This window comes from Caretta caretta, chromosome 2 (genome assembly GCF_965140235.1).
Source record: "Caretta caretta isolate rCarCar2 chromosome 2, rCarCar1.hap1, whole genome shotgun sequence".
Classification (NCBI taxonomy): Eukaryota; Metazoa; Chordata; order Testudines; family Cheloniidae; genus Caretta; species Caretta caretta.
This window is the reverse complement of record NC_134207.1, coordinates 70,996,104-71,008,942: the sequence shown is the minus strand read 5'-3', so window position 1 is coordinate 71,008,942 and position 12,839 is coordinate 70,996,104. Positions and strand designations below refer to the sequence as shown.

Sequence of the window (12,839 nt, the reverse complement as noted above, 5' to 3'; positions counted from 1 at the left end):
GGAGCTCCAGAATTTGGCCATACCCCTTCATTAAAACACTGAGGGCCAGATTAACCGGCCCATTAGATCCATGTTCTGCTGCCAGAATAGTACAAAGCAGACAAAGCTGGCTCACTCAACTTTCTGGAAATTTCCCTTGTGAAGTAAACTGAACCAAGGGGTCTTGGCAAATTTTTTATTTACTCCAGAGGATCCAAGGGCAGTCTCATTTCAAGTCTCAAGTGCTGGACAGATTCCTGAATTAGAAAGTGAATCTTATCCCAGTGGGGTAGAATAAGCCACCCAGTCTTGAACCTTTCTCTGATAAAGCCAGGGTTAATGGGCTAGGATTATCTAGGTTATGTAATGTAAAGCAATTTCGGATACTAATGTAAATAAATTTGCATGTCTCAGTGCAGTTTTCAGCTTCTGAATCACAAAATTCCCATCACTACTAGAGCTGAATGAATAATTGATTTGTTGGTTCACTAGCAATTCCGAAAAATTGTGGGGGGAAATTGGATCAGGTTGAACCATAAAAAAAAAAATCCAATAAAAATGCAGTGAATTCAAAAAATCTGTTTTATTTGCTCCACTACCTGTGATGTGGGAGACCAGAGTTCAGTTCCTCCCTCTGCCTGATGTGGAGAACGACTATGAACTGCTACTGTGAATGACAATGAAGTCATTGGGCCAGAGAGAGAGAGCGTGAGAATGACACTACAGCCTGCTGCTTAGGGTATTCTCCTAGGATGTGGGAGACCAAGTTCAAGCTCCTGATCCAATGACTAAATTATCCACAATGGAACAGCCTGATACATCAGAATATCCCAAAGCCCAGTGGCTAGGGCCAACTCCTGTAACATGGATGACCCAAGTTCAAATGCTTTCTCCACATCAAGCAGAAGGGGAAGTCAAACCTAGGTCTTCCACATGCCAGGTGAGTGTTCTAATCCCTGGGCTTAAAGTTATAAGGAAGGTTTCCTCCACCTCCTCATGCCACTCAAGGCCAAAAGAGTATTTTTTTTTATTATTATTTTGGTCAAAACTACTGGACAGATTCATGTCTAATTTGTGAACAGGTTTGGGTCAACCAAAAATGCATTTTTCGGAGAAGCTATTCATCTGATACATTTTGCCCAACTTAAAACATTACAATTAGTTATAACTAGCAAGCTTTTTTTCAGTCTCAGCAAAGCAGGCAAGGACTGAATGAACAGAGACTAAGTTAGCTCCCCCTAGGTCAAGGCTGAGCCACAATGGCAGAGTGTAGGCTTTTTCTTTTGTGGATACCTAGAGAACTTTATTCTCCAGGACTAGCAACTGTCAAACACTAAATTCACACTCATGATTTACTTGATTATTTAGAGGTTTTCCAGTGCTGTCACTCCAAGGACTATGTTACTTATCAGTCTATGTATATTCCAAAATAATTTTCTGGAATATACCTTTTATTTCCTAAATACTACCGACAGAAAGAGTGGTACAATTTTCAAGCAGGCCAAGTTTGAACCTCAGAATCACAAATAAAACTTAAAACATTCATTTAAACAAGCATAAAAATCAGGACAAATAAAATGTAGATGATTTTGCTCTGTACTGAGTCTGAATTTATGTTATGGTTAATATACGGTTTTATTTCTAAATCAACATTCTGGAACAGAGGTTAAAACCCTACTTTAAAATGTGTATCTTATAGTTAACGTAGGAGTCTCATCACAAAGAATCTTGTTCGTTAGTGCAGAATTGCAAAGCACTTCGAATTCTGCTTGATATTCTGCTGTAATCCCAATGAGTTGATGCACAGCAATTAAAAAGACAAACCTGAGTAAGTTACTCATATTTCACCCACACAGACCCTCCAGATTCGCAAAAGAGCAGAAGTATAACTGAAATCTGTATATCCCAGGGAAATATACACGTAGAAACCAAAATGAATTTAATTAAAGGCATATTTACAATATTTAGTGTAATTGCTGAAGGCCAACTGGGCAATCTGCATGCTGCCCCCACCCCGAGCACTAGTTCCACAGCTCCCATTGGCCAATGGGAGCTGCAGGGGCAGCGCCTGTGGGCGGAAGCAGCACGCACAGCTGCTTAGCTGCACCTCTACCTAGGAGCACTCGGATCCGGCACCCCGCACACCCCCTCCTCCATGCCCCAAGCCTCTTCCTGCACCCATACTCCCTCCCTGAGACTGCGCCCCAACTTGAGCCCCCTTCTGCACCCAAACTCCCTCCCTCTTAATTAACTGGAATTTTTGACTTACCAGCACCCCTCATTCCTCCAACATGCTGGATACTGTACCTTTAATGTACAACAGGCATCCCATGACAAAGTAGAAATTTTTCAGAGACTGTTGCCCTTATGTTGTAACTAATTTTTTAGGCCTCACTGCTGCAAAGAGTTTCATGAAAGTGGATACTTACGCCTACACAGATATCTCTGCAGGATTAGGGCCTTAGTAAAGTTACCACTGCCTGCAGAATTGTTCAGTAGAAAAATGAAGCGAGGCAGTTAAAATTCCTCTATTGCTATTTTCTGCCCTCCACTGGTTTACTTTCAGAAGATTACCTTCAACTATAAATGCTAGAAACTAATGGAAATCTTGCACTCTGTAGAATAGTATGATATGAGCGCTCTTAATTGTCAAACATAGGCTGGGCATATGACAACCTTGACTTATATGGATAACAACAATATCACTAGCACGAAACATAAAATTACCAGGTTTTCAAGCCTCAAAGCTTCAGGCAACAATTCCAAGTGGAAATTAGAAAGAGTAATGCAATTAGGTATATTAAAGAGTTTTCATGCTTCTCTTTTGCAACTAGCCACTGTCTAGAAAAGGATGCTGCACTTGTCTGTTTCAGTAGGCATTTCCTGTGTTCGTATTCAATACGGCCTTTTTAGCTATGAAAAAATCAGGTGATTTAAATATTAAAAAAGGGGGAAAAGTCTCCAAGAAGAGACACTATTTTTCTTAAAGGGATTGTCCCATGTTTGATACTACTATCAAACATTTTTTCCTTTGGGGTTAAATTTCAATGTATGTAATTTCTTTCAGTAAAACCTGTAAAAAATATTGCAGGACCCCTGCTGTAGTGACAAGCATCTGGATTCACAACAGATGCTTTAAAAATATATATATATCAGCGACGCTTAAATATATTTAATATTGGCCAAACGAGAAACATGTTTTGATGAACATGAGCCAGTACTGATGTCAGAGTGAGCATACTAAATATTACTTAAAAAGACATGTAAGGTTAGGAGGTCCCAGGGATTTCAGAAATCCAAAATTTAAAGAATGCAGCAGTCTTAATACCATATTTTAGGAAAGACTGAAATCATCCGTTAAAGATTAGCTTAATTCAAAGGCGAATGATTATTATTCAGAATTTGTATGGTGCATACCAGAGATGCATGACATTGTATAATGAATAGACGCATGGCCCCTTTTCCGAACTGATCACAAAAACATAGGGGCCCTGGGGGAAACAGCAGGAGAGGAAGAAAAGCAGGAGAGAGCGAGGGAGGGAGAAAAGAATACACAATAAGTTTACAAGGTTGCTTGGATAGTAGTGTGCTTCATGTTAGTCATGTTATTTTTTAAAAAGTTTTATTTTACTGCAAAGGAATGTGTTTGAAGATTATGGAATAGTGTGGTTTGAAGCTGACCAGGACACTAGGGTAACACTTCTACTCTCACAAAAATGACACAAAAAAGGCTCTTTACTTAAAAGGTATCAAAGCATTACACATATCCATCCCATCTGAGAGCCAGCCTCGCTCATAATACAGAAGAACCTCAGAGTTACGAACACCAGACAGTTACAAACTGACCAGTGAACATACCTCATTTGGAACCAGAAGTATGCAATCAGGCAGCAGAAGAGATTAAAAAAGGGAAATGAAGAGTATGTTTTTAAAAACATAATTTGACAGGGTAAGGGAACTGTTTCTGTGCTTGTTTCATTTAAATTAGCATTGTTAAAAGCAGCATTTTTCTTTGCATAGTAAAGTTTCAAAGGTGTATTATGTCAATGGTCAATTGTAAACTTTTGAAAGAACTTATAAGGCTTATAACCTCAGTGTTACGAACATTTCTGTTATGAATAACCTCCATTCCCAAGGTGTTCTTAACTTTGAGGTTCTACTGTACAGTGATTTTTAACATCACACTGGCACAGCGATTATTTACCTATTCAGAGAGAATAATGTTACTTAATGATCAAAATCACTACCTGAAGCACCCTAAGATCTCTTTGGACATCTCTCACTCAAATACTGACCAGGCTTATCTTTGTTTATACAGAGAGTTGAGAAGGCATGACAATCACTTTGTGATAATTGCACAAAATAATTTAGAGTAACAAGAAAGTGTTGGGGAGAGCAGGTCCAAAAAAAAAAAATACAAAATAAAATAAAAATATAGAGTGACAAACTGTCAGTGTTCATTAATACTTCAATGCAGCATGAAAAATAGGATGCACCCTACAATGAAGGGAAAAGTAGGTAAAAAAATCAATATTACTTAATATCAGGAAATTAAGAGTTTAAAAGTTGAAATAATCAGCTTTGAGGATCTTTAGAAAATGATCAACACCAGCATCCTTAAATAAATACCATAACCTATGATACTGTATATGTTTCCAGGGTTATTTAAACTTGTACATCATGCCAATGATATGTTGTTAAAAACATGTTAAAAGAATAAAACAGAGGTCCTATGAGGACATTTATCTACTGCATTTGGAATAGTATTTGAAGTTATTTATGCAGTTTGGGTATAAATGAGCCCCCATTTCCTTTCTTCTACAATTTGTCTTGTCAATTTTGGCTTTGACCCTACAATTCACTGAGTATAGATGGACTGCTGTGCCCACGCACAATGCATCACAAGAATCACAAGGTAAAAACCTTCGGAGTAATGGAGAGATTGAAAGATAATACATCTGTGGTTTGAACTCAGGAGATATTTATTTGAACCCAGTAGATATCCTTATAGGGATATGGAAATATGTTTCTCAGTTCAAGAGCAGCAAACCAATCTAGAGTAGGCAGGGAGAGAATGATTAGAGACAGCTGAAATTTCCTGATGTATCTGGAGTAACGGGAGTAGAACTCTCTGCTTCTGGTGTTCAGAGGTACTCATTCTACAGCAGTGGTTCTCAAAGCCGGTCCATCGCTTGTTCAGGGAAAGCCCCTGACGGGCCGGACCGGTTTGTTTACCTGCCGCTTTGGCATGTTTGGACGATCATGGCTCCCAGTGGCTGCGGTTTGCTGCTCCAGGCCAATGGGGGCTGCGGGAAGCGGCGCGGGCCAAGGGACGTGCTGGCCACCCTTCCCGCAGCCCCCACTGGCCTGGAGCGGCAAACCGTGGCCACTGGGAGCCGCGATCGGCCGAACCTGCGGACACGGCAGGTAAACAAAACCGGTCCAGCCGACAGGGGCTTTCCGTGAACAAGCGGCTGATCGGCTTTGAGAACCACTGTTCTACAGCACTAGTACTCAGAAGAGCCTGTACTTTTTTTGTTAATAGCCCTTTGTGGGAAGGGTCCTTCAAAAGGGACGAGATGAGGAGCGTGCATGAAGGCTTTGAATTGGGTTCCATAGCCTTCCTTTTCTGTATCTAAAATCCATCTGTCCAAGGTAATAGTTGTCTATGCATTGTAAAATTTGGACAGAAGTTCTCCAGAACCATAGATGGGATCCTCCAAGATTGGTTAGAAGCTCTCGATTAACATGTCAAACCCATGGCCTGACATTTGGTAAGGAAGATGTGACTAAGGAGTTCTTTGTCTTTACATGAGGTTTTAAGATTTCTTCCTCTCCTGTGTCTGCAAAGATGTTTGCTGTCGAGGATGCTGTTGATAGTAAGGCTGCCTCCTCTGGTTATGGTACAAGAAGGATGAAAAATGTGGGCTATATTGCCAATGATACCTAGACATCCTCTTTCTATAAGGAGACAAATCCTAGACATCTTGCTATGGATCGAGTATCTTTCATTTTTTCCAGTATCTCATCCATTTTTGCACTAAATAGGTCAGCGATTCTCAATCAGGATTCCAAAGCCTCCTGGGGGACTTCAGGGGTCCATCAAGCAGGGCCAACATTAGACTCTCTGGGGCCCAGGGCAGAAAGCTGAAGCCCCATCGCATGCCACCCGGGGCTGAAGTCGAAGCCTGAGTAACTGTGGCATGGGGCCCCAGACAATTCCCCTGCTAGCTACCCCCTAATGCTGGCCCTGGCTTTTATATGCAGAAAACCAGTTATTGTGGCACAGGTGGGCTGTGCAGTTTTTATAGCATGTTGGGGGATGGCAAGGATCAGAAAGAAAAAGGTTGAGAACCCCTGAAACAGGCCACCCCGTTCAAAGGGTATGTCCTCCATTTTAGATTTCATATCAAATGGGAGAAAAGATTAATGTAACCAAGCATGTTTTTGTAGAGCTATTACAAATGTCCCTGATCTTGAGGTGGTAACAGAGCATGCCTGGCAATATTTTGGCCTTTCTTAATAAGGGCTGATGTTAATTTCCTCTGCTCTTCTGGTAAATGTTTAATAAAATTGGACATCTTCTCCCCTAACTGAAATCTCGCCATAACTGCTTGGTAGCTAGCTATGTGCATGTTTAAGGGTGTGGAAGAAAATGATTTTCTGCCCAGAAAATCCAATTCCACCCTGCCCTTTATCTATGGTGCTGGACGGTTTTTCTTATCTAGACTTTTTCATTGTTGCTGTTGTAACTAAAGAGTTTGACTGAGTATGCACATGAGAACAAGAAAATCCCTCCTGTGGAATTTGATATAATAATTTGTCTGTCTTTTTAAAGACTGTTGACATGAAGATGACTATTGACAAGAAGGTTTGGACCAAAAGGGACTTTGCCAGTTGCCAAAGCCCTTCCAATATAGGCAAGGAGACTATAGCCTTGGCAGTAGATCACAGAATATCATAAACTGGAGGTGAGATCCACAATTTTAAAATCCTATCAACCAATTCATAAAATTGAATTGCATCCCGAGGAAGATGATGCTGTTGCTATCCCGACATTGTCATCAGGAGATGAGCTACTGTGTATCTTTGAAGCATTATGTTGAAAGTCAACCTGTGGAGGTCCTTCCTGGTCATCCTCTTCTGAGAAGACCTGTTCTAAATGGGGGCAAGGAGAATTCTTTAACTCTCAGATCTGTACCTCACAGGTCTGAATCTCTCAGATCCACAGATTGCATTGATGATGCTCTGGCACCCAAGAGTTTGACTTCTAGTCTGCTAAGCGAAGAGGGAAGGAGCTGGCTCGTACAATCAGGATATCTAAGGAGGCATAGGTCAGTCCTGCCAATTTCCCCAGTCTGGTATCATATCCCTAAAGAATATACCGGGAATCTGGCATTACCTTGAGCATGAACACTTCACTTGGGAAAAGCCTGTCTCTTTGGCGTAATCATGGGATCTGGATCAGACTCTGATTATGGATCCGACCCCAGACCTGATATCAAAGCCATCGGTGAGATCCACAATGTAGGGATCCCAAACCCGGAAGGTGGAGAAAAGTTCTTCACTGGTGACCCTGTAGAGGTTTGAAGTGGATGTGGTAATGATTCCAGAGACCTCTCTCTGTACTTCTTCCCTTAATCTTTTGTCTGGCAGAAAATGCAATCTCTTTGGATCCAAAGAAGAGTGAAGATGTGGATGAATTTGAGATGTAACCTCCACTGCATGTTGTTGTCTTTGCCTGAACGGATCCGAAGGTCTCATCTTCAGATCTGTACTCTTGAATCCATGTTGAGGTCTTGAGTCTTTAGATTTCAGATCTGTGATTTGAAAGTGAGGAACAGTGGAGATATGCTTTAGTTTGGCCTTTCTCTTCCTCAGAACTGAGGCAGATGCTCTCAACACATTCTGCGGATCCTTAGGATGCTTGTCCAGATATGGGGCCAGAGAGGAATGTACTGTGGCTAAAGTTGGATCTGATCAATGGGACACAGTTGATTTGGAAATAGCATGTGTCTCCGAAGCCAAATCTCTTGTCTCGAATCCGGACATAGTTGGTGCCGATTCTGGTCTCTTATTCTTCTTTTTGGATCCCTTAGAGCTATCGTATTCCAAAGGTTTAGCTGAGAAGGTCTCTGTTGTAAAAGAAGAGCCTGCCGTCTATTTTCTCTCATTCCTGGCACAGGGAGTGAATATGCTGCATATCTGACAGTATGCTGGTGAAAGATTTTCAGCCAAGCATTTTTGACACTGGACATGCCTAACTGAAGATGGGAAGACCACTGTGTTACCCTGGATTTGAGGGGTGGGTGTACATCAGAATGTGATTAAGTTAATTGCAACCATATTACGTTCATTCAGCCAACATGAAAAAGCTCACACCCTTCTTAGAGAAAATCTCAGGACAGCCTCTCATACAATGAAAAGGCTTTAAATCATAGTTAAGTGGTGAAACTTTTAAAAAGGGGACCTGGTCTGGTTCCACAATCATAGAATATCAGGTTTGGAAGGGACCTCAGGAGGTCATCTAGTCCAACCCCCTGCTTAAAGCAGGACCAATCCCCAATTTTTGCCCCAGATCCCGAAATGGCCCCCTCAAGGATTGAACTCACAACCCGGGTTTAGCAGGCCAATGTTCAAACCACTGAGCTAGCCCACAATCCTAGGAGAAGGAAGGGTAGGAGCCCTAAGATGGATGAACCTCAGGAGGGACACTATGCATACTGTCATTATGCAGTACTGAGACACATAAAAGAAGTGGTGTATAACAGTATACAATAGGGTCCCAGAACAAAATCCAAAGTCATGCATAAAGACGATATGAGACATTATCAGGTGGACAGAATCTCAGCTTGACTACCCTGAGAAACTAAGAATGTCGCTGTGGAAGCTGAGGCTGGAAGAGTTGCACCACAGATTCCCATTAGAACAGAAGCAAATGTCTCAGCCAGCAGAACCCACAGAAACAATGAACCGTCTTTAGGAACCCACTGGAAGCAGCCACTTCCTGGCTGGCTGAAAGGAAACCAGGTAGGAAAAGGCAACTCCAAGAAGATTTGAATGGAAGTAAAATTGATTTGGGTTGGTGATGTGAAAATAATCTCACAGAAAAATACTATATAAATTAGCAAAGACTTAAACTTATATATATTTTTTTATTTGTTAAAAGTATTTCTTTTCTTTCTATTTTGGATAAGTCATTCATGGCATCAATGTTTTAAACTGCATTGGGATGTTGGGCAAAGCCTCAGCAGGGCTAAACCAAGTTGTCTGAGGGTTTCTCTGAAATTAGCTGCAAACACAGGAGCTAAGGACTCCTTGGCAAACAGAGTGCAGTAGAGGCAGAAAGTGAAAGTAGTCATGATAGTGCCTTGAGAGGGAGCAGAAGGACAGAGCTCCTTGAACTCACTCGAAAGGCAGTCTTGGAAATTGAGGAGGGAAATACCTGCTGTTTGTTTCTAGTGATTAAGGGAAACAAGACTTTGTGTATACTCTTTGTGAATAAACAGGATTGCACCAAAGAAATACCGGACTTGTGCAATCAATTCATCCTAATGGAAACAACCCATCTAAGCCCCAAAGAGGCAACAATAAAAGAAAACAGAGGAAAATAAAGAGATTTAAAACAAAAAATAAAACCATTTTAAATTAAATTTACATTTCAATTATCTAAATATGCAAATAAAAAGGCAAAAAGCAAAAACGTGCACATTTGCACACAGCAGTTTGATAATTTGGCCAAAAGTTAGGAAATGTTACCAGAATGATCCAAATATAAACTCTGGGGTGTTACGCTTCCTGTATTTTTTCAAAATGCCACCATTTTGCTTTCACTGAAGACTTTAGACTCCCAAAATCTTTGATAGTACATGATGAGACTTTCTCTTTAGGCCTATGCGAAAAACATATGCCCACCACATTAATCTTTGGATTTTGGAGAAAAGATTATATAATGAGCAACCTATTCAAAAAATTTATGAAAATATTCTCTCTTCTTAAAACCTTACCAAAGAAAAACAAAATACCTTTTGCTCATTCAGCAGGTCTGTAATGGTCTGCGACATTTCATCCAAACTTTGTGCTGCTTTTACCAGGTTATGTAGAGCAATTACATGCTGGTGAAGAGGTTCAAAGTCACAAAGTATGGGAACCCTTCAAAAACAAAGTATTTTTAAATTTTAATTTCTTCAATACTACAGTACCACAAATTCAATTTAAAATGTATAGATACAGTAAACAATCTAATCCTGATTTATTCATTTTCTTTATTTCACCAATTTTGCAGGCAATAAACTAGGGCAACAACTTTATTCCAGGTTCTTTACATTAGCAACTCCAAGCAGTTTCAACGATAGCGTTCTTTCAAATGACAAAAGAAACTATTTAGATTTGAAGTACCATTTCTAAGAAGTTTTAGTTTAAACTCCAGGTTATGTTCTGCCTCCCTCCCAGCCCCCAAAGGAGAGGTTTATGAATAATACCTAGAGTTACAATAACTCTAAGAAGTGATGAAAACTATAACTAAAGGAGATTGAATTACAATGGATTTCTCAGCTGTTTTTAAAAAGAAACGGATTGGAAAGATTTACTGTATATCAAAGTTGACAGAATTTAATATAACATTGCTAACCCATAAACATTTTCCCCATAAATATTACAATAAGACTTTGGGAAAAGATATTAATTCTTAACAGATGAACTCTCGATGCTGTATATATAAAAAGACAGGATGATGAGTTTGTTGTGATCATGATGCAAGTGTCTCGTGCCAAGCCTCAATACTTCCCCCCCTTCAAAACTTCAATCCCTTTAAATTACATATGAACAGGAAAAGTAACATTAATACTAATACAATTAAAGTTGAACTATGAATATAACAAAAAGGGATGCGGTTTATATTAAAAAATAGACCAGCCTTAAACAAAATAAAATTATTAAAACCTTAATCAAGGTTTGTGTGTGCAAAATATCATACGTTAAACGTTTTCACTGATTTTAGATTCATAATAAATGTAATATTAATTTAGCAATTCGACACCTCATTGTCTGGTATTCTTATATAAGTAATTTATTGCAGTAACAAATGGTGATCTCAAAGGAAAAATATTGACTAAAATATTGATGGACACTATTAGAAAAGATATTTTAAAGAGAATTCTGTGAGTAGATGCCTTGTTATAAAGCATGGAAGCTTTTAAGAATTTCTAACCTACCACAAACAGTGAATGCACTTAAACTGTCCTAACTACTTTAATTAATTTATTCACCCAAACTTGATCAAAACACTGCTTCCAATTTTAAGGATGTACTCTCTTCCCACTGAGGGCTGGTCTACACTAAAAAATGAGATTGACAGTCATGTTACTCAGGGGTGTAAAAAAATCACACACCTAAGCAACATATTTAAGCCAACCTCAGTCTGCAGGCAGACAAACAGAGGTAGATTGACGAAATAATTTTTCTGTTATCCTACCTACCGCCTCTCAGGGAGGTGGATTACATATGCCAACAACAGAACCCCTCCAGTTGACATAGGTAGTATGTACACTCAAGCACTAGAGAAGCACAGCTGCAGCACGGCAGCTCTACTCATTGCAGCATTTTAAGTGTAGACAAGCCTTGGGATACAAACATGTAGAGCCAATTTCAGCCTCAACCGGCCACCTAAACTCAACCCCTAGACCAGTGGTCCCAAAACTGGGGGGGGGCCACAGAGGAATGTTCAGGGGGGAAGGGGTGCAGCATGGCCTGGGCCAGCCCCCACGGAGGCGTAGGGAGGGAGCGCCACCCTGCCCTGCTCTGCCCCAAGCTGCAGCTCTGTTCTGTCCCCAGCCACAGTTCCGCCCCCAGCTCTGTCTTCAGCCCAAGTTTCACTGCTGAGCCAACTGTGCAGTAATGGCGGGGTGTGGGGGAGGGGTGGGGTATGGACAGTTTCCATTACTGGTAAGGAGATGGCCTTAGACTGACTGCCATAAATGACAATCAGGCCCTGAAGAATGTGGCTGGGGGATCCGATGACCATGTTTAATACATTTCCTATTGTCTGTATGGGAGGGAGCTGTTTATTGCTGTCTGACCAAAATCAGTCAGGCAGAAAAGATTTGTAAAGGAGTCATGTAATCCAATGTTGAACAATCCTCGTGATTGCTCCATAAGCCCTGGTCTAAACTAGGACTTTAGGTCGAATTTAGCAGCGTTAAATCGATGTAAACCTGCACCCGTCCACACAATGAAGCCCTTTATTTCGACTTAAAGGGCTCTTAAAATCGATTTCCTTACTCCACCCCTGACAAGTGGATTAGCGCTTAAATCGACGTTGCCGGCTCGAATTTGGGGTACTGTGGACACAATTCGATGGTATTGGCCTCCGGGAGCTATCCCAGAGTGCTCCATTATGACCGCTCTGGACAGCACTCAACTCAGATGCACTGGCCAGGTAGACAGGAAAAGAACCGCGAACTTTTGAATCTCATTTCCTATTTGGCCAGCGTGGCAAGCTGCAGGTGACCATGCAGAGCTCATCAGCACAGGTGACCATGATGGAGTCCCAGAATCGCAAAAGAGCTCCAGCATGGACCTAACGGGAGGTACGGGATCTGATCGCTGTTTGGGGAGAGGAATCCGTGCTATCAGAACTCCGTTCCAGTTTTCGAAATGCCAAAACCTTTCTGAAAATCTCCCAGGGCATGAAGGACAGAGGCCATAACAGGGACCCGAAGCAGTGCCGCGTGAAACTGAAGGAGCTGAGGCAAGCCTACCAGAAAACCAGAGAGGCGAACAGCCGCTCTGGGTCAGAGCCCCAAACATGCCGCTTCTATGATGAGCTGCATGCCATTTTAGGGGGTTCAGCCACCACTACC

General features: G+C 41.1%; 1 protein-coding gene across 8 annotated transcripts in view; it reads right to left on the bottom strand.

The window, feature by feature from the left end:
• Positions 1-12,839, bottom strand: part of RB1CC1 (RB1 inducible coiled-coil 1) — a 165,080-nt gene that overhangs the window by 63,455 nt on the left and 88,786 nt on the right. For all 8 annotated transcript variants that reach the window (XR_007355304.2, XR_007355305.2, XM_048840650.2 and 5 more), the window contains one exon: positions 10,005-10,131. Coding sequence is in view for 6 of the 8 variants with exons in the window: in XM_048840650.2 (XP_048696607.2) it covers positions 10,005-10,131 (127 nt within the window). In the remaining 2 variants the exon portion in view is untranslated. The remainder of the gene's footprint in view (positions 1-10,004; positions 10,132-12,839) is intronic.